Raw genomic sequence first — 22,908 nt, forward strand, 5'->3', positions numbered from 1 at the left:
CTGGATGACTGGGAGGACATTTGGGAGGACATTTGGGAGGACATTTGGGATGCCATTTTTATTTTTGTGTTACTGGTAGTGAAATGTTTCAACACGTGTATAGTGTAGGGGGGGGTACAAACTTTATTTCAATCCGGGGGGTATGTAGTGTGTATGTGGTGCAGAAAAAAAAAATACTTTATACCAATAAAAAAAAAAAAAATGAAGGGGTTAAAAATAAAAAATTGAAGGGGTTAAAAAAAAAAAAAAAAGGTCCTGCGCCAAAAATTGAGCACAGATGTTGGTCAGTAACGTCTGTCACTGAACAGCGCTCAAAGGCAACAGGAATCTGATCAAAAAAAAAAAAAAATTGATCAACCCTGTGCCGAAAAAGCTGATCAGTGATGTACGTCACTGATCGGCGCACAGTGGCCACAGGACACCCACAAAATCAGTGTGTGTAAAAAAAAAATTAAAAAAAGACCCCACAGCACTCACAAAAAAAAAAAAAGGTGATCAGTGATGCGACACTGATTACCAGTGAGGGACAGCAGGTGCACAACCTTTGGTGCAACTGACAGTGCAACTGGCAGCAACTGACAGGTATATATATAAAAAAAAAACCTCTGCGCCCCCAAAAAGTTGCTGATCAGCACAGATATACTGATCAGCACAAAAGGGGGGGTAGCAGACACAAAATATACACTCTCTATCACTCTCTGTCACTATCTCTCTCTATCTCTCTATCTCTCACTATCTCTCACTATCTATCACTCTAGGACACTGCAGCAGCAGCACTGACAGTTATATGTATAAAAAAAAACTGCACCCCCAAAAAGGGGGGGTAGCAGACACAAAATATACACTCTCTATCACTCTCTGTCACTATCTCTCTCTATCTCTCTATCTCTCACTATCTATCACTATCTATCACTCTATGACACTGCAGCAGCAGCACTGACAGTTATATATATAAAATAAAACCCCTGCACCCCCAAAAAGGGGGGGTAGCAGACACAAATCTCTCTATCTCTCTACCTCTCACTATCTATCACTATCTATCACTATCTATCACTGTATGACACTGCAGCAGCAGCACTGACAGTTATATATATATAGAAAACCCCTGCACCCCCAAAAAGGGGGGGTAGCAGACACAAAATATAGCTCTCTCTGTCACTATCTCTCTATCTCTCTCTATCTCTCTCTATCTCTCTCTCTATCTCTCTATCTCTCTATCACACTGCAGCAGCAGCAGGAAGTCTCAGGAAGTCAGATCCAGGAAGCGTCCAGCACGCTACAAGCAGTGATAAGGTGATCAGGTAAGGTATTTGCAAGGATCAGGTAAGTATTAGCAAGGATCAGGTCGGTATTCACGGCAGGCAGGCACGGTGACCGTTCTGCACGCTATTCCAGACCGGAATGGCGTCTGCAGCGCAGTCACCGTCAGTTTAAATGTCGCGCCTTGGCTGTGATTGGTCCGTGGGTCCCACGGACCAATCACAGCCTTGGGGGCAGGTGGGGTGAGGGTGGGGTGAGGTGTCATCGTCACCGATGACCCCCTCATGCCCCCTGACGCCCGGCGGTGATTGACACCTGTGTTACCGAGCGTCCGATTCGCTGGTAACACAGGAAAACGCTGTGAATGGCTGTTCACACTGAACAGCCAATCACAGCGATCGCCGACGGGGGGGCGACATCGCAGCCCCCCCTGGGCATGCAGGGACATGTCTGCTGTCAGGGACAGCAGACATCGTCCCTCTGTCACTGCGTCTCGAGACGCAGTGACAGTTTAAACTCATGACGTACATTTATGCCATGTGTCGGGAAGTACCTCCCGGCCATGACGTAAATGTACGTCAAATGTCGGGAAGGGGTTAAAGTCCAGTCCAGTGATACTCCAGAAAGATGATGGGGAACCAAAATTTGAAGGATAAAATAATGAAAGAACAAGAACCACTCCTCCTAGTGCTGAAGCTGCTGCCACTAGTTATGACATAGATGATGACATGCCATCAATATCATCTGCCAAGGCAGATGCCCAATTTCATCATAAAGGGCATGTAAATCCAAGATGCTAAAGTTCAGTAACACAAAGAAAAAAAAGTAACTGTCATTAATGACACATACTGGCCTATGTTCATGACTAGTGGTTCAGCTTCACACAGCAATCTAAGCCTTCCTCTACCCCTGCTAGAAAATTTAAGAGATTTAAGCTGTCATCACAAACACAGCACACAGCTGTGCCTTCTAAAAACATGGTAACACAAATCCCCAAGGAGAGGCCTAGTGTGTTTGTGGTTGCGATGTCTGACCTTCCCATCACTGTACGGGAAGAGGTGGCTCCTTTCACCATTTACAGTCAGAACACCACTACTTCTTTCACTAAGCAATTGACCGTCCTTTGCGATGACGATGAAGTATGACAGCAGTCATCCTATGGCAAAGCGGATTATTCAGGCCTACACAGCTATGTTGGTGTTAGGCGTGCATCCGGTATCCGCCATTAGTGGAGTGGGATTTATATGATTGATGGAGGTATTGTGTCCCCTTACCAAATCCCATCTAGATTCCACTTCACTAGGCAGGCGATTCCCAGGATGTACAGAGACGTCCGAAAAAGTGTCCTCGGTGCCCTAAAAAGTGTGGTTGTACCCACTGTCCACTTAACCATGGACATGTGCAAAAGTGGTACAGGGCAAACTAAGGACTATATGATTGTGACAGCACACTGGGTAGATGCATCGCCTTCTGCAGCAACAGCATCTCCGAAACGCCAGCTCATTCCGAGGCAGACTATGCTGTGTATCACCGTTTTCACTAAGAGGCACAATGCTGACAACCTCTTAGAGAAACTAAAGGAAATCATAGCGCAATTAGCTTACCCCACTTAGACTCTCAGGGGGCTTTGTGGTATCAGACAATGCCAGTGACATTGTGCGGGCATTACATATGGGAAAATTCCAAGATGTGCCATGTTTTGCCCACACAATAAATGTGGTGGTGCAGCATTAGCTAAAAAGTGACAGGGGCAAGCAGGAGATACTTGCAGGGGCCCGCAAAATTGCGAGGTACTTTTGACATTCTGTCACTGTCTGCCAAAGACTGGAGCACCATCAAACCCTACTGAACCGGCCCTGCAATCACCTCAAACAAGAGGTTGTGACATGGTGGAACTCCACCCTCTATATGCTGCAGAGGATGGAGTAGTAGAAAAAGTCCATTCAAGCCTACACATCCCCTATGACATAGGCAAAGGGGATGCACCTGAGTCAAGTGCAGTGGAGACTGATTTCCATGTTGTGCAAGGATCTCCAGGCGTTTGAACATGCTACATGTGAAGTCACTTCCAACACTGCCAGCTTGATTCAGGTCATTCCCCTGACCAGGCTGTTGCAGAATCAGCTGGAGAAAGTGAAGGAGGAGCTAAAGCATGGCGATTTCGCAAAGCATGTAGGTCAAGCCCTTCATACGATGTGCCTGGATACAAGGCTGGTCAGAAGAATACATTTTGGCCACCGTGCTCGATCCTCGGTTTAAAGCATATGTTTCCAGTGGACACAAGTCAACAGCGGTGCTAAGACCTGCCGGTCAGGAGATTGTCATCTGAAGTGTACCATGACATGGCAACAGCACCTCTTTCATTTTCTCCCACACCTGTAAATGCGATGAAACAGCTCAAATTTCCTACCGACCCTCTGGTGGTGATACAGGGCAGGCAGGAGAGAGTTTGGACATCTGGTCTGGACTGAATGACCTGCCAACAATTGCTGACATTTCTACTGTCGCTGCATACAATGCTGTCACCATTGAAAAAATGGTGGAGGATTATATTGGGTGTGGTGGTTCAGGATAGACTGGAAATGAGTGGAAAATGTTATTGAGGCTAATAATAGCATAGGATAGAAAAAAGAAATTGGCGATTTTAGCGGTTTTTATGTTTGTTTGTTTTAAAACAGATCCAAAACACGAAACACAAAACATGGAAAGGGTGGTGTTTTTCCATATCACCCATGAAATGCTTTGCAGAAATATTGCAGATTTGGTCCTAACTGGGCCATCAATATATTTATAGTGTTTAAAGCTTTGTCCTTATATTGGTAAATTAACCAATGTCTTTTTAACTTTTTTAGTGATGGCTGGGCAGACAGAGATGAAGTTATAGATGGCTATGAAGCTGAAGCCAATGGAGGGATCACTATAAAGCTCCAGTCTCCAGACGTGAGGTCCTTTGACGACTATTTTCTGAGTCTACGTTTGGATACTAATTCCCGCAACCCATGGTTTAGTGAATTTTGGCAATACCGATTCCAGTGTCGCATTCCAGGACATCCACAAGAGAATCAGAACTTTAAAAAAATATGTAAAGGTAAGGCATTTTTCATTTATTCAAATCATGTTATTATCAATTATATACAGAGCACCACGTTATCAAATTGTGGCCTACCACATCTTCTCTGTGTCATGCAAATGATTGCTATCATGAATGTTTTCTACTGTATACTTGCCAAAAGTGGTCTCTATTGTCCAAAAGCAAGAAACAAAAATGTGGTCTGTGTGTAAAACAAGCCAACAGAGAATGGATTCAAACCACAGAAGGATAGGGACATTGAGATTTATCAAATATTGGCGAGAGATAAAGTTACAATATTTATAGGCATTGAGGGGCATACATTGAAATAGTAATGGGGGAATTGATAAATGAGTTTATTGACTAGAAGGAGCAGGTGGACTGAATGCAATTTTACCTTCATCTTGGAATCACTTGTCCTACCATTACAAAGACATATGTGCCTAATACATGTTTGCACACAATTGCGATTATCACACAATGGAAACTTTATTAGAAGACTGTGCCGTGAACGCAATATGCAGGCTGGAGGTTGCCGTTATGATCTCACTCACAATGGCAAAACCATGTGCACTGCAGGTGGGGCAGATGTAACATGTGCAGAGATAGTTAGATTTGGGTGGGGTGTGTTGAAACTGAAATCTAAATTTCAGTATAAAAAGAATGCAGCCAGTATTTACCCTGCACAGAAACTAAATAACTCACACAAGTCTAACTCTCTCTATACATGTTACATCTGCCCCACCTGCAGTGCACATGTTTTTGCCCATTTTAAAAACAGATTTGTACTGCAATCAGATCTGAATAAGGGCCTTTGTGTAGATAATGTTATGTCCCTTAAATGTGGCTTTACTAACACTATGTAAAATTTGGCTCATTTGTTAAGCCATGTAGAACAGCCTATTAAATAGAAAAGTAACTGCTGCAGTGAACACGGACACTGTATATGAAATATATTTTAATAAGAACTGAGCAATATCCAATTAGTTTGAATTGCAGTGATCCATAGCAACCTATTTTTACTAAATATTCTGCATGCATCAGTTTTATTTTGTTCATCAATTTTTTTTTTTAATTGTATGCAATTCTGTTTTTTTAACACATTTAATAGCTAGAAATTGGAAAATCCTAGTTAAAGGCATAAAAGGTAATTATTTCAACCTGAAGCTATGATTTCTGTAAGGTTTCTTCAGCTTATAGTTTAAGAGGCGTGTTACTACAGCAACGGAAAATGTAAATATTCTAAAGAGTTTTCGATTTCTACAATTGATTCAAGGGTATGATGGTAATAATTGCAAATCTCTTTTGAATTAGCAGTTTAGCACCCGTCTTGTTTGGTATTGTGTCTTTTAAACAGCTCTTACGCTACTGTGTTCTCGTTAACGTTTACAAAATGATATGATGGAAACCATTTTCCATCTTCAATGTGAAGTAGTGTACAGTAGTGTATAATTCCATAGACTCGATTCACCTGAGAGTTTGACGTAAAGCTTTTATGAGGTTTATTTGAACACATGAAGTCTACCCCATGAAAGTAAAATTAAACCAGGCAAACAGACACTTCTAGGTTCTGGTTAAGCATATTCTGTGCTTGCCTTGCTGGCAGTCAAGGTAGGAGATTGGCAGGGATGCTACTGGTGGCACCTCCTTTCATATTGGGATGTGTGGACATGCTCATGAATAAGGGGCAGCCACATGTGCATATGTAGGTCAATGGAACACGCTTCTGATGCTAATCGTATCTTCTATTAGGTTCCTTGGTGCAATGTTAGAGATGGCTTATCTGGTTTTATGATATTGCCTGGAATCTGAGTTCTCTTTTGATTGGTCAATTCATCTGCATCCATTTCAGTACTGTTACTGTTGCTGAACCTCATTTGACATTGATAGAGTTACTAAAGCTGATAAAACTGAAACGTGTGATGTTTCTCAAATCAACCATTCTTATTGTATATATATTATTTAGTAGGATGCAGTATAGAAAGTATAGATAGAATCATATTGGTTGCTATGGGCAACATTACTACAGTACTTCATTTTTAGAAGCTTTAGTACAGTAAGTCTATTACCTTTCATAGGAATTAGTACAGTACTTTCCAGACCTTGCCTACAAACCTATCTGGCTATGACATATGTAATATAGGTACTTGTGTAGTTTCACGGAGCCAGCATGGCGCCATGCGTCTGAGTCCCCTTGCGGGGCTCGCTTCACTCGCTCACGCTGCAGGCTCTGTGGCTCCCTACGCTCGTCACGCTATCTAAAATCCACTCAATACCAACGTGGATAGTGGGGGTATGAACTATCCACGTTGGCATGGAGTTAAGTTACTTTATTTTAGATAGTTTGCCGAGCGTAGAAACCGGAAGTAGCACGGCGCCATACTGGCGCTGTGAAACTACACAAGTACCGTCATATATTTAAAATAACATTAGACAGTAACAAAAATTAGGCAACATTTTAAATGGGAAACTAATAAATTGGAGAAAAGCCATCTAATGTCCTTTAAGAAAAGTAAAGAGAGTAATGACCAATACCCACCTCTGCATGCACATAGAACATATTATTTGATGGGAATTCACATCGGATAACTCTGTAGGACCATCGCTCACCAGCTTACGCAGAATGACCATGGTAACTCCTCTGCTGTGACAGAATGTCTGCGTCGGAAAAAGTAGTTTCTAGGCTGGTTTCCAGTTGAGAGGTCGACAGTGTCTAGATTGTCCACTATTGGTCGACAGGCAATATATCAGCACATGAAATAGATTGACATGCAAAAGGTCGACATTGACAAAAGGTTGAGCGTGTCAAAGTCAGCATGATAATGATTTTTATCTTTAAACCAACTTGTTCTTATTTTTCATCCATGTCGGTATAGAGTTAGATTATAATAGTGTGCCAAGCGTAGCGAGGCACTGAGGTTGAAGCATGGCGAGTGAAGCGAGCCATGCCAGGGGACGCATTACATTTATTGGGGTTCAGGTTGACATATGCCGATATACAGTGTCAGAATGGTACATGGAGAGCCCCCGGGAAATGCAGTGATAGGCGCCATTTATTAGGGGTGTGGCCAATCTCCAGAAGGGGTGTGGCTGGCTGCCACAGAGATTTAGCTAACCCCTAGAGCATGGGTCCTCAAACTGCGGCCCTCCAGATGTTGTGAAACTACAAATCCCAGCATGCCTTGCCACAGTTTTGCTATAAGGGAGTGTTAAAATTGTGGCAAGGCATGCTGGGATTTGTAGTTTCACAACATCTGGAGGGCCTCAGTTTGAGGACCCATGTCCTAGAGAGTACAATGTTAATGTACGTATAGTAAATACTGCTAGTGCATGCATGATAATATACCAAATAAATAATGGCAATGCACTGTAGAAAATACACAACAGCCCGAAAAGTAAGTAGGGCCCCCAGGCAATGGGGCCCACCAGGGGTTACCCCTGTTTCCCTGTGGGTCAGTCCAATCCTGCTGATATATACACCAAAAAAAAAAAATTCCTGTCGACATTTTGTCTGGGTAGACCTTCTCCATGACATTTGGCTTGTGCCGACCTTATGTCAATAACGACCTATTACATGTAGACATATTTGTTGTGTCAACATTTTTAACCTATGTTGATTAATAGTGTTCAACCTATTGACTGTTGAGCTCGAGACTGTCGACATAATGATGCACACCCAGTGTAGACTCGGCACTCCCATAAAATAGAAGAAACACACCTGCACACCTGATGTTGCCCCAAGCAGCTACAGACTGACTCACCCGACATCTGCAGTGCGAAGACGTAGGCCCTGATCTGCACATGTGCAGTACAGGTCCTGTGATGGATCCATTTTTTTAATCATCAGACAATTGCGAGAACATCACTCTTGCATCCGTAGATGAAGCAGGGCCTTTGTTACATTTACTACAACTTTTATCAACCACTTATCATCTGGGTTCAAAGAATATGTTTTCTTGAGTTTCCGAAACTCTGCCAAACTGCTGTGGCATTGTGATGAAATGAGGGGAATCCATATGAAGGTACTGTATGATGAGGCTACTCTAATTATCAAATTCAAATTGGTATAGTTACGTTGTGCGGACTTTCTTCCATTCCACACCACTGACACCTACAAACACCCTGATGGTGTGAGGGATGGTCACGTCACACCTTCCAAGCAATCCTCATGCGTGCCATCTCTCCAGTCATCAAGCACTACAGAACAGTGTTCCCTGCCGGCAAAGATGGGCAATTATGTCACTTCTACCAGCTGAGGCACTGTAGATGGAGGATCTGAATAATTCAGCAGAGAAGTATAGAGAATAGAAGGACAGACTACTGACTTAAGATGAGCTATGCTTTCAGTCACTGTCTAGTGATACTGAAGGACAATTGCTTGCGTGAAAATTATAATTTAAAGGAAAAAATGATTGTCCCCTGTTTGTAGAAAAGGTTCGCCCAATATTTTTTTACTGTCTTTGAGGCTTTGACTTGCAGATAAATCCATTTTTCTATATGGGTATTTTTAGCTGTGCGAGCACACAACTACTTCTAAAATGGTACAATTACTGTAAATGGTATAAATCTTTGTAAATCATGTGTTTGTCCCATGATAAGAACCCTATGATGAGGCACACTGGACTTGTCAGACTGAATACCAGGGGGCTTGCAGCAATACTCAGCTGACTGACAGAATACCATTTAAATGATTGACAGGAAGTTTCTTTTTTAGGGAAACTTTGTGAGTTTGAGATGCCTTGGTGAATAGCACCTGGTTGCCAGAAGTAGCGGTAGTCAGTTGGCAGCAAAAAACATGGTTAGATAATGTTCAAAACCTAAAACATATTTCTAAAAATAACAATTAAGTTATATTGGGGGTTTATAGAGTGGCTGGGTCTACTTTGTACACATACTTTAGGTAAAAGAAGGAGTTTTCTATTATCCCTATGCTTGGGAAAAAGCAGTGAACAAATAATATGCAATTGGGGGTAGTGTGAGAGTCTGTACTATACTCACTTCCAGACGTCTGTCTGCTTGTGCTACAGAGAGAGGTGTAGCTATGTGACATGGTGCCCAGAGCAAGGGTATGTTTCTGCAACGGTTGAGGCTAAATCCCCTTCTGTCTTCTGACTTTTCCCATCATGCCTGGGTCCACGTATACCTGAAGGGGGAATATAATAGTGTGGCAAGTGAAGCGAGCCCGCGAGGATACAATCCAGCTGCAATCATATGAAATAACCTACACCTATGGAAATTAGACATAAAATAACAAACCGCTGTGAGCGCAACTACAACTTCTGCCCTCACATAACGTCACATCCTTGACAAAGGATAAAAGTGGATCTAGACACAACATTTCTGCAACCCCCTCCCCCCAGTCATTTCCTACTTATAGTAATGCCTCTAATACAATATGTCACACACCGTAATGACCATTACATATTATAACTCAACAGTTGCATAAGTTTGTCCCAGTTGCCCAGAAGATAAATATTGTTGCGCCCCCCCCCCCCTCCACCCTTATGTTTAGATAAATATATGCATGTATACATATACCCTGTATATATTTATTTCAGAACACACACATACATATATATTTCAGATCACATACTATATACAGGAGATCCCAGAGTAAGTGTCAAATGAGCAGCAAAAAATACATCCTAGGACTACTTGAAAAGCAAAACATAAAAAAGTAATGAAAATTGACTTAATGAGGTAAATGCATGACTTAATGAGGTAATCGGGTGCAAGTAGCCAGGGCCGCCGAGAGTGGGGGGAGCAGGTACTAATTTCCCGGGCCCGGGCTTGCTGGAGGGGCCCGGCGGGGGCCCTGGTCTGATCCCCCCTCCATTCCTCCTGGGACAGAGGCAGAACTTGTAGGTGGTGAGCTTAGGTGCAGAAATATAACTTGCCCCCCACCCTCTACCTCAACCCAAGTTCACAATACGGAACATGGCAGTGGGTGACAGGGAGACAAGAAAATGGTGACAGGTGCAGCAGTGGGCCCCTCAGTCCTCAGGGGCCCCGGTGCACTGCACCTGCTGCACCAATGGTAGTTCCGTCTCTGTCCTGGGCAGCAGCAGCATTTCACTGGCAGCATGAGAGCTCATGCTGAGCCTGCTGGTGTGCTGCTGCTGAGGGGGGACCATAACACTCCCCCCTCAACTTTAGAGTGTTTTTTCACCCCTAAACATTTTGGAAGCGTGGCCTAATCACAGGAGGTGACCACACCTCCTGTGATTAGGCCACGCCCCAAAAATTTTACCGGGGCCCGGCATACCTCTCGGCTGCCCTGCAAGTAGCCAGAGATGCAGGAGTTTATCCAAGAATGGAAGTATTTTTTAAGCGGCAATCAATTACAAACCAAAACCAAGCTAGCATTTCATAAAATAATTGCTGCATTAAAATGATTTCCATTCTTGGACAAACTACAGCACCCTATTACATTTACCCCAATGTGTGGGCTATTTTGGTTAATATATCTAAAAACAAAAGTTAGATAATATTGTAGCAATATGCACTCAAATTTCCTAGTTTTGGGGTACAACACAGTAAGTGACCACATTGTTTGCAAAACCAGATAGCATGCCTAAAGTCTTAAACTTCATTATGCCGCATTACACTAATGTGATAGCTATGTTTATTGTAAATATTTTGAGCAATAGAGTAGTAAACTGCAGGAAAGTCATGTCCCTTGCTATGGACTTCAGGCTTAAAATTCAATGATCAATACATGAACTAAAACTCTACTGTTTATTATTGTTAGGTAATTTAGTGAATCCAGAGCCCCTGTGATATATATTTATTTGTGGGCACCTTAAATGCGAGCGCTTAACTCCACAGCTGGCTCATGTTAAGAAGCCCACTGCTGCCCAGCCTAGCTGCAAAGCCAGGAAAAGGCCAGTAATGACATCACACAGCAGCTGCGACCCTCCCCCAGAGCTGTCCAGAAAGATTTGTATTATCTGGACAGCTCCCAGAAAATACTGAGTACCACTCCCCCAATGCCACCCCGTTGGCTCTGAAACTGCGTCTGGGTATAAGCACAGTTCCAGGGCTCCCACATACACGCTCTGACACACGCCTGCGCAGAGGTGTGCACTGGCCTTTGAATCAGGCCCTAAATCTCCTACCAGAGTGAAAGGTCTACGTATTATACTAGACAATTACACATCCACAGGAGCGGGTCACACCCTCTACAGATAAGGCCAGTGCTGGAAATCCCTCGATCACCATTCAGCAAACTCCACCCGATTCATGAAATACAAGTGAAAAGTTCCAATAGTGTAAAAGAGTATTTTAATGAAATAAAGAATATAAAAATCATAAAGTATAGAATTCAACTGGGCTCTCACCAGATCGAGTGGTCTACTGTAGAGAAAAGTAGACCAGTGCGCAGAAGTACAGTATAGCGGCATCCACAGGTTACCCAATCCAACAGCAGAAAAATGGTCTAATTCAGACTTGATTGCAGGGCAAATTTGTTCTCAAAATGGTCAAAACCATGCTGCACTGCAGGTGAGGCAGATGTAATGTGCAGAGAGAATGAAGCGATTTTTACACCTAATGATCTATCTGTCCCATCTGTGTAACCAGAACAATAATCTAGAAATGTATGGGAACATATGACGATCAATCATTTGCTCTCAAATGCTAGAAAACAGACAAAAACGATTGTTTGGAGTAAGTGTATTAAATCAAATGGATTTAACCAATTTGTTGGAATGATCCCTTACTGTCCTACTCGATTACTACGATCCACTGAAAAAGGACTACTAACAGTACCCAGAATCTCCCTGAATTCATCTAGGGGTCGAGCTTTCAACTTTGCTGCTCCAACTTTATGGAACTCTCTTCCTCGCACAGTGCGAGAAGCCCCTACTGTAGAATCCTTTAAAGATAGACTAATGACGTACCTATTTACTCAAGCATTTCACTGACATCTACTGTTAAGCTTGTTTTGTATTTTGAGCTGTAAAGTCAATGGTAAAGCACTTTGAGTCCTATTGGGAGAAAAGCGCTATATAAGTATCATTATTATTATTATTATTATTATTATTATCTTTGTCGGTTTTTAAAAGTTTGGGAGCCAATGGTTTATTGTTATATGTTCCCATACATTTTAAGATTTTTGTTCTCATCAGATAGATTGGACAGATAAATCTTTAGGTGTGTACCCAGCATTAGATTTATGTGGGGTGTGCTAAAACTGAAATAACATTTGGACATTTGCCCCACCTGCAGTGCCCATTTTGAGAGCAAATTTCTTCAGGTCTGAATTAGGCCCAAAGAGTCCAACAATTTCCTAATCAACCCTCTTCTCCAACATTCAGTTCCAGTCTCCTGTACCTGAATGTCTGTGGAGGCACTATATAGATGGACACTTCTTCAACAAAGGGGTTTGTTTTTCTTGATGAAAAAAATCCTCCCATATTGTAGTGACTTTTATAGTTTGTTGATGCCAGTCAATTCCCACCTGTACCCAGCTGCCTGTTTGAGAGAAGGGAAGTGGAACATGTGAAAAGAGCTTGCAGGTATAGACATCTGGTTCCCAGACCTGCTGTAATCATCTGGCCTATGTGAAATACATGTATCAATATCACATTGCTGACACACATTTGAACAAGAGCTATACAAATAAAACAAACAGACTCAATTAAACATATTATCACAGATTGGCCCAATTAGATATACTGGAATATTAAGTAACTATTACAGTATCAGTCCAGATGGGAATGTTCATTAAAGGAGATTCCAGACTCTGTAATTCCTAAATCTCCATCATACCATTGTTATGGCATCACTTTCTACACCTTCCTATTTTTGCATCTGGCAATAACATGTGGCGGAATTTAATAGCCTCCGAGTTCGGCAGCCATGCGGTCCGAACTCGGAGTTTTTTTTTAAAGGGGCAATCACTTACATTGCATGATTTTGCCTTTTAATTGACTGCCCCTCTAAAGAAAGAGACTCAGAGTTCGTCAGGCATCCCGCGCAGCTACCGAACGTGGAGGCTGTTACATTTCGCCATTGGATTTGCAGAGCACATTACACTTAGGAGGTTATTCTAGTTGGATCACTCCCCTGCGTGTTATCACAGGGGAGTGATGTTATCAACTGTGCATGCACATAAACATTTATGCGCATGTGCAGCCACATTGTGCAAGCGGCCACGGCAAATAGATTTGGCTGCTACTTCCAGAAGCGGCATTGCGTCACTTCCGCTTCCTGTACTCCGTATATTCATGTATCTAGCGACCTTCTTCCCATAGTGCTTCCCAGGAAGGATCACATGGTAATATTTATCCAATGGGTATGCATTTAAGGATTACATGTATTGTGGTCGCCATATTGGTATAGTCTAACCATATAAATATATGTGCTAATTTTGGCCAATTCTTATAAAATTTTAATGCCCTCTGTTTTACAATCGCGTTTCTCCTTAAAATGTTGAGAAAAGGGGTGATTAACATAGGTGTGTGCACAATGAGTGTTAGGGGTGCACAGGCACCCCCTAATACTGTTCCCCACCTTTATGAACACCTCTGCCGCTAACAATACCAGCAATACCCTTAACCAAAAACTTTTGCTTTTTAGAACTGTATTCCATTTAAAGAAGAGCCCATCAATCAATTATGTGTGTGTTTGCATTGTTAACCCCTTCACGACATTTGACGTATATATACGTCATGGTCGGGAAGTACTTCCCGACACATGACGTATATATACGTCATGACTTCTAACTGTCACTGCGTCTAGAGACGCAGTGACAGTTAGGTGATGTCTGCTGTCCCTGACAGCAGACATCCCCCCTCGCCGCCCAGGGGGGGCAGGGGTGCCCCCCCCGGTCGGCGATCACTGTGATTGGCTGTTCAAATCTGAACAGCCATTCACAGCGTTTCCTGTGTTACCGGCGGCTAAGCCGCTCGGTAACACAGGGATCGGTGGTGATCGGTGCTGTCAGGTACAGCACCGATCACCACCGATGTGCAGCCCACCCCTCGCACCCGCCGGGCACTCACCCGGCAGCAGCAGCGGCTCCAACGGCTCCCCCGGAGCGTCTGGAGCGCACGCAGCGCTGCCCTCCTCCCCCCCGCAGCAGCAGCAGCAGCATCAAGCTGCTGAAAAAGGTGTACAATAAAATATATGCACTGAAAATATATGTATATATATATATATATATATATATATATATATATACATACACACACACACATATATATATATATATATATATATATATATATATGTGTGTGTGTATATATATGTATATATATAAATATATATATATATATATACATATATACACACATATATATATATATATATATGTGTGTGTGTGTGTATATACCCCACCGATCGCCAGCCCCCCCCCCCCCTCCCACCCGGCAGCCCCCCTCCCTCCCACCCACCCGGCTGCCGCAGCGCCAGCACCCCTCCCACCCCCCCGCCAGCCGCAGCGCCAGCCCCCCTCCCAAAGCTGGTGACTAAAATGGGGTCACTTGTGGGGGGGTTCCACTGTATTGGTGCTTCGGGGGTCTTGCTAATGCGACATAGCACCCACCATTCATTCCGCCACCAAAAATCACTCCTTCCCTTCTGAGTCCTGCCATGCACCCAACTGGTATTTTTTGGTCACACGTGAGGCATTGCCGTACTCGGGAGAAATTGGGGCACAGATTTTGGGGTGCTTTGTCTCCTTCATTCCTTGTGAAAATAAAAAATTTTGAGCCAGAACTGCATTTTTCTGTAAAAAATTACATTTTTTTACACAAAAATGCAGATCTGGCTCAAAATTTTTCATTTTCACAAGGAATGAAGGAGACAAAGCACCCCAAAATCTGTGCCCCAATTTCTCCCGAGTACGGCAATGCCTCATGTGTGACCAAAAAATACCAGTTGGGTGCATGGCAGGACTCAGAAGGGAAGGAGTGATTTTTGGATTTTGCAGCACAGATTCTGGTTGAATGACCCCCGAAACACCCATACAGTGGAACCCCCCCACAAGTGACCCCATTTTGCAAACTACACCCTTCAGGGAATTCATCAAGGGGTATAGTGTACATTTCAAACCCCCCGGGGTTTCACCAATTTTGATACAACTGAGCTGTGAAAATGAAAAATTAATTTTTTTTCATTTTCACTGCCCAGTTGTACCACAATTGGTGAAACCCCTGGGGGTTTGAAATGTACACTATACCCCTAGATGAATTCCCTGAAGGGTGTAGTTTGCAAAATGGGGTCACTTGTGGGGGGGTACCTAACTTTTAGCATCTTATGGTGCCTAGAAACCTACATTGTGCCTAAAAAATAATCTCATAAAAAGGAGGCTCCAAAATCAAGTAGGTGCTCCTTCTATTATGAAGCCTGTGGTTTGGTCACCGTGCACACTAGGGCCACATATAGGATATTTATGAAAACCAAAGAATTGGGGGAATCAATTTTTAGTCACATTTCTCTAGTAAAATCTACTGTGTTCCTTAGAAAAATGTATTAAAATTGCAAATCTGCAAAAAAAATGAAATTTTGAAATTTCACCTACACTTTCTTTTAATTTCTGTAAAACACCTAAAGGGTTAACAAACTTCCAAAATGCTGTTTTGAATACTGTGAGGGGTGCAGTTTTTGATATGGCATCATTTATGGGGGTGTCTCACATACAAGTCACTCAAAGTCACATCATAACTGACCTGGTCCCTAAAAAAATCAGAGTTTGAAATTTTCTTGAAAATTTGAGAATTTGCTATTCATATTTTAAGCCTCCTAGTGTCCAAAAAAATGAAAATGAGGTTGAAATAATGATGGCAACATAAAGTAGACATATGGTCTATGTTAGTTATTCACTATTTTGAGTGGTAAGATTATTTGTCTCACAAGCAGAAAATTTAACATTTTGCAAATCGCAAAATTTTCCATTTTTTTACGACATTTTGGTATTTTTCACAAAAAAACACAGACTGTATCGACGAAAATTTACCACTAACTTGAAGTACAATGTGTCACGAGAAAACAATCTCAAAATCACTGGGATAAGTAAAAGCAAAAAAAAGTTATCCCCACTTAAGTGATACATGCCAGATTTGAAAAAAAGGGCTCTGTCAGGAAGGCAAAAACTGGCTCTGTCATGAAGGGGTTAATTGAACTAGACCATTGTCATATCACTAAATACCTGTGTCATCTATATATGTGTATGACTGTATTTGCATGTACTGTTACACAGAGTAATTAGAAGATTACAACTGAAATAGGCAGGAGATTATGGTGTGGCTGAGAGACTTTTTATATTGTAGCGAGTGCCAATAGATGCTAGAAGACACGCCTGATTGGCGGTGTTAGACACGCTTAATAGGTGGAGCTATGCACACTCCTTTGACGGTCCACCCCCTAATAAAATGTGCTGTGTACGCCTATGGTGATTAAGGTTTCCATTTACGTTGTTCCGTATATGTTCGGGCCATCTAATTTTCACCTGGTGTTTTTTTTTTTCTATATACGCAAGATCAGAGGAACTTATAATGGCATAAACAACATAAGTAATGAGATGCGTAATAAATTCTCTCATTTTTACTGTTTTTCCATTGATGTTAAAATGTCACCCAATGTCTTAGACATCCAATAGGACATTTCACAGATGACAGGGTATTGTTACATGAAGCATGTAACCAAGGCTTAAAGTGGTCCTGGAGAGGTGGGGAAGTAATTTCCCTGCCACCTAATTTCCATTCTCTCCTATCCCCCCATTAGACAGAGCCAGTAGTAAGGGTTTTTGGTCCACCCCCTCCCTCGCAAACTATAATGTTATAATTTCTGTGCAGACCCAAAGTGGAGGTAGAAAATAGCATTACAAATATAACAATATATTGGCCATGTTGTACACAATGAGCGATATCTAGTTCAATTGCACAATATATCATTCGCGGCTGCATTCACCTGCATGCCATTGTTGCTAGTATCATGCGGAATGCCCATCGGGCTGACCAAGCAAACAACCTACGGGAATGCACGATCAGCCTTATAATGTTACACGAGATGATAAAATGTTTTGTACCATTCTCATTTAAGGGTTGCATTGCATCAAATATAATAATTCGTGAATTTCCTTACAAAAATAGTTTTTCCCTAAAGTGAATCTTATAAATAGTTTTTGTTCATAGGGACACAATAAAACTTGCCGCAATCATCATATAAAACCACTTTATTACATAAAATATGGATAATATTTTCTGTTGCTGAATTACCAGAATTATTTATTCCAAATGCTGGAAATAAAATGCAGCCAAGCTTATTGTATGTGAAAAAAGAGCGGGAAAAGCAGGACCAGAGTTCTGCCTCTGTCGGGTGGCCAAATTAATGGCGGGTGTGTAATATTATATGGGCAATTGGATCTCTTACACTGCTGTATACGTTGTTTAACTACATATATTGTGACATACTGTATATTCTGTATTTTATTTCAGGCAATGAAAGTTTAGAAGAAAACTATGTACAGGATAGTAAAATGGGCTTTGTTATTAATGCCATCTATGCAATGGCTCATGGTCTACATGATATGCATACAGTCATGTGCCCCGGACATGTTGGCCTGTGTGACGCAATGAAGCCCATTGATGGCAGCAAGCTGCTTGAATACCTTATAAAGAGCTCATTTGTGGGAGTTTCCGGGGAAGATATTTGGTTTGATGATAAAGGCGATGCCCCGGGACGGTAAGATTTTTGCCTAAGTGAACTTATAACATCTTGTCATTTTATAAGATAAGAATGTGTTAAGCAGTGTAAAAGTATCACCGCATGAACTAACACGTTCAGCTTGCTAAGTGCGGGTGTTGTTTAGGTTGTCAGCGACACCATTTGGAAAATGAGCATATATTAATACACAGTGCTTCATTTCCAGTAATGAAGACATTTAGGGGTATACACACATTGAGATGTGTGCTAAGCGGTGTGCGCTAAGCGATCTAGGGTACGCAATTTCCTTTCAACTTCCCGGTGCCTAGATGGCCCATACACATGGGGAGGGGGGGTAGTTTGGTTAATTTTTTCGGATGCAAATTTGCATCCATGCGAGTGACCCTGATCCCACCTAGCTAATGTTGGTACGCCGGCCCACCATTTGCAAGGTGTGTAAGGTTGCACTGGCTGCGAATGAATGTTTTACATAAACATCTATTCGCAGCCTGAGGGGTAACACCCACATCTTGGGTGTCATGCTGAAGGGGGAGTGGGCGGGCAGCTAATTTCTGGTAATGTCATCTGCCCACCCCCACATGTCCATCAATGCTCACTTAGTATGAGAATGCCCAGTGTTCTCATGGGAACGCCCATGAAACACTGGGCGTTCCCATATGCTAATGGACCGGCCCAATGCCCCCCACCCACATCCTCTATTCGCAAGCAGTCTGGTCACCATGGACACCCGCACCAAGAAATGCACATGCCTAATGAAAAAACATTGCCCCATGCGAACGCAATCGGGCCTGCGAACGGACCAGAATAAGGTCCACATAGTGATGTGTTCTAAACCATTTGTGCTCAGCATGCAAATTGCATGTGATGCGATTGACCCGACTGACCCGATTTTTTACATTGGAACCAATGTTAAATGGTCCCTGAGACCCGATTTTACATTGGCCCCAATGTTAAATGCCCCCCAGACCCCATTTTTCATTGTATGCACCCCCATTGTTAATGCCACGCCACGATCAACGTGAACCCGAAGCGTGGTGAGCGGCGGCAGTACGCGTCCTCCGACCTTTTCATACCCCCAGTATCCACGTCGGCGCGGAGTTGATTTTATATTGTGTGGCGAGCACAGCGAGCCACCGAGCCCGAAGCGTGGCGAGCGGACGCGCATTACTTCAGACGTATTACGCGTCCGCTCGCCACGCTTTTGGCTCATTGCGCTCGCCACACTATATAAAATCAACTCCACGCCGACGTGGATAGTGGGGGTATGAAAAGATCGGATGATGCGTACCGCCGCCGCTCGCCACGCTTCGGGTTGGCGTTCATCGTGGGGTGGCGTTAACAAGGGGGGGACATTTCACATAGAAATTACCCACCAGGGTGGGTATACAATCAAAAATTGGGTATGGGGGGCCATTTAACATTGGTTCCTATGCAAAATCGGGTCCATCGCATTGGTCGCATTGTATGCCATTATAATGGCATACAATCGACCCAATTTTACATAGGAATTTAACATTACATACAATACTTACAATGTAAAATCGGGTCGGTCACGTCGGTCGCATCGCATGCCATCATAATGGCATGCGATGGACCCGATTTTACATTTGTCGGGAAACCTCAAAAAAAGCCTTAAGTTAAGGTATGCGATGGGACCCGATGGGCGCCGTGCTAGGAAACAAGTACCGACAAAGCACTTACTGCTATTGTGCAACATCCACTAGAAATAACATCGTGCAAATTGTCCATGATTCTACTGTCTAATTGTATTAAATGTTCCATCTTTTGGTTTTGTAATTTTAAATATATTACATAGTAAATAGATTAAATACATTGGCCCTTATTCTGATCGGTGCGGTAATATCCGCGTGCGTTCGCCCCACCGATGTTTTGTGTCTGCGCATGTGCAGAGGCGTCTCTGCGCATGTGCGAGCGGGGCGTACGGCCAAATCCCGCATGATATGTGAACACTCCGAACAGGGGGTGGAGAGGGGCGTGAAGGGCTATTTGGGCTCATTACCATATGCATACGCCCCGCGTTTCATGGGAGTTCCCATGAAAACGCTGGGCGTACGTATGGTAATGCGGCCGTGACGCACGTGTAGGGGGCGGACATATGACATCGCCGGATGTCAGCTGCCCGCCCAGATCCCTGCTTTTGCACGGAAAAATGTCCGTGTGGTCTGAGGTTGCGGGTGCTGGTGGAGCACTCGGTCCTGCATTCGATGGTCTGCGACCATCGAATGATGGGGGAGGTTCCCTTAGATGGAGGAGGCGTATTCCGTGAAAAATACACGTGCGGTCCGTTCGGCCAGCTTCTTACCGCATACGGACGGAGTTGGTGATCCGTATGGAAGGCGGGGTTTCGCACGCACGGTCCTGGCCGCATATTCGGCTCTGGCCGCACCGATCAGAAAAAGGGCCATTTAGAGGAAGCAAATCAAGAAATTCTACATTAAATGTTTTTTTTTTTTCATCTTTAGATATGACATCATGAATCTTCAATTCATTGAGCCAAGTAGCTATGACTATGTACTTATAGGAACATGGCATGAAGGAAACCTAAATATTGAAGACTTCAGGATTCAAATGAACAAAAGTGGAATGGTCCGATCTGTATGCAGTGATCCTTGCTCAAAAGGACAAATAAAGGTAGGCTTATTGTCTGCTTTACAGAACAGGGATCTGTCTTGTTTCCCTACATAAATATTCTTTGTGAGTTACTGTAAGCTTGTAGGCCAATGGTTCCCAAACACAGTCCTCAAGGCACCCCAACAGTCCAGGTTTGAAGGAAAAACTCTTGCTCTTTTCTGTTCCATCTCATTCATCATGCAGTACTTTCATAGGCGTGCGCAGACCATTTTAATAGGGGGTGCACCATTGGAGGAGCGTAACTATCTCCGCCTCCTGGGCATGTATATCACCACCAACTGGCATCAATGCAAACTAAATAGGTGGGGACTTATTTATGTATATGGGCTTCAGAAGGAATAATTTCCCTCACAATTACACACAATAGAAACAGGCTCAGTGCGCAACGGAAAAAAAATTCACAGTGATGCCTATTACACAATATGCTACACTCCGTAATGCCCATTACACATTATACCAAACACCGTAATGCCCATTAGACATAATGCCACACACCGTGATGCCCATTATACGACATACCGTAATGCAAATTACATAATTTTCCACATACGTGCCGTTTACCTACATGCTTATTGTCAGGGGTTATATGCTTGTTGCCAGAGATTCTTGCTCAATGCCAGGGTATACATGCTTCTTGCCATGGGTTTCATTCTCGTTGCCAAGGGGCATTATATGTTCATTGCCCAGTCAGGATTACATGCTCATTGCCATGGGGGAAGTAACATGCTCATTGCTAGGGAAAGTTACATGCTTATTGCCAGGGGGGCATACTGAGGGGACCTACATGCTTCTTGCCCCTTCATGGGCATAGAAGTTTGTATGCCCCATATCGAAATTTCTAAAAGGGTCCCCTTCTATAAAGTACAGGGTGATGCAGACATGTGTGGATAAAATCTGCCTAAAAAATACTGGGGTAGTGTCACACACACAAAGAAGTAGGGGATGTACCATGTTTTATACAGAGGTTGCCACAGACATTGGGGTAGGGATTAGGGGGGTAAGAGGGACGAGGATGGGGGCATGGTGTTACACACACAAACACAGATAGGAGGGGGGTATTTTGGTACAAGGTGTCACACAAAGGAATAGGGGTAAGAGAGGATCAGACACCTTGGAAATTGGGGTAGATGGGATCACTGACACAGAGGAAGGGGGTAGCTTGGTACAAGGTGTCACACACAGGTGAAGGGGGTACAGAGGGGTTAAACACCAGGGATGATGGGGGTAGAGGGGGTCACACACACACACCACATGGATAGTATTGTACAGAAGATCACACATTCAAAAGGAAGGGGGTCACACACACACATAGAGGTACAGTGATCCCTGGGCACTCACCAATCTGTGGGAGCAGCTGCACAGTGTCATGGAGGCCAGAGGATCCAGGGAGGGCCAGTGAGAAGGGGAGGCCAGCTGCAGGAGGAATCCCTGCTGTACAGAGCCCTCCCCGAGAGGCTTCTGCTCTGTACTACATCACAGCCCGGCATACAAGTGAGCCCTGCGCAGGAATAGCAGTTCTTGGAGGAACAGATCTGTTTCCTCCACGGTGCGACTGCAGGGGAAGGTGCTGCTTCCCTGTTACTCCATGGCGTGGCTGCTGTGCGCGCTGCGCTTCTCTAATAGACACTAGAGGTCATGCACACCTCTAGTGTCTGTCTCCTCTAAAGCGGCGGCCATCTTTGGAGTGGCCGCCGCGTACAGAGACTGTGCTGCCGACTCCCTGCCACTGCCAGCTTCGCAGTCTATGGCAGGGAGACTTGATCATTAGGGGGTGCCTGGGCACACCCGGCACCCCCTGTGCGCACGCCTATGAGTACTTTTCCTACAGTATGTGTGAAAGGAAAAGGCAAACATGGTTTCATGATCTACTGTAAGTTACTGTAAGCATTGGGGGGGGTTATTTGAAGAGGTTAATTTTGTCATCATGATGCTAATGTTGCCACCAGTATAGACTTATCATACTATCCCTTTAACCTGAGACACTTATGAATTACACAGAGAGTCTGACTGGGGCATGAAGTCCCCACTGTGGTATGTAGTGATAACGTGGCCATACATCAGAAAGATCTGAAAGTCATGATTGTGTCCAACTTTCCCTTTAACTCCTCAGTAGTCCTTGGTGGTTTTTGGATACACAATGTACTCACAATCCGTGAGCATGTATGCTTGTATGATTGAAGCTTCATTTAAATAGGGGACTGGCATACTAGGATCAAAAGGATAGGAGTACCAAAAATTAATCAAAATTACATTTT

The 22,908-nt window shown here is 43.4% G+C and overlaps 1 protein-coding gene across 3 annotated transcripts in view; it reads left to right on the plus strand.

Annotated features, from left to right (window-relative positions):
* Positions 1–22,908, plus strand: part of GRM1 (glutamate metabotropic receptor 1) — a 342,170-nt gene that overhangs the window by 273,105 nt on the left and 46,157 nt on the right. For all 3 annotated transcript variants that reach the window (XM_083176182.1, XM_083176181.1, XM_083176184.1), the window contains exons 4-6: positions 4,113–4,348; positions 17,773–18,019; positions 20,485–20,653. In XM_083176182.1, the coding sequence (XP_083032308.1) occupies positions 4,113–4,348; positions 17,773–18,019; positions 20,485–20,653 (652 nt within the window). The remainder of the gene's footprint in view (positions 1–4,112; positions 4,349–17,772; positions 18,020–20,484; positions 20,654–22,908) is intronic.

The sequence above is a fragment of the Crinia signifera genome, chromosome 3, assembly GCF_055691185.1.
Source record: "Crinia signifera chromosome 3, ASM5569118v1, whole genome shotgun sequence".
NCBI classification, from domain to species: Eukaryota; Metazoa; Chordata; class Amphibia; order Anura; family Myobatrachidae; genus Crinia; species Crinia signifera.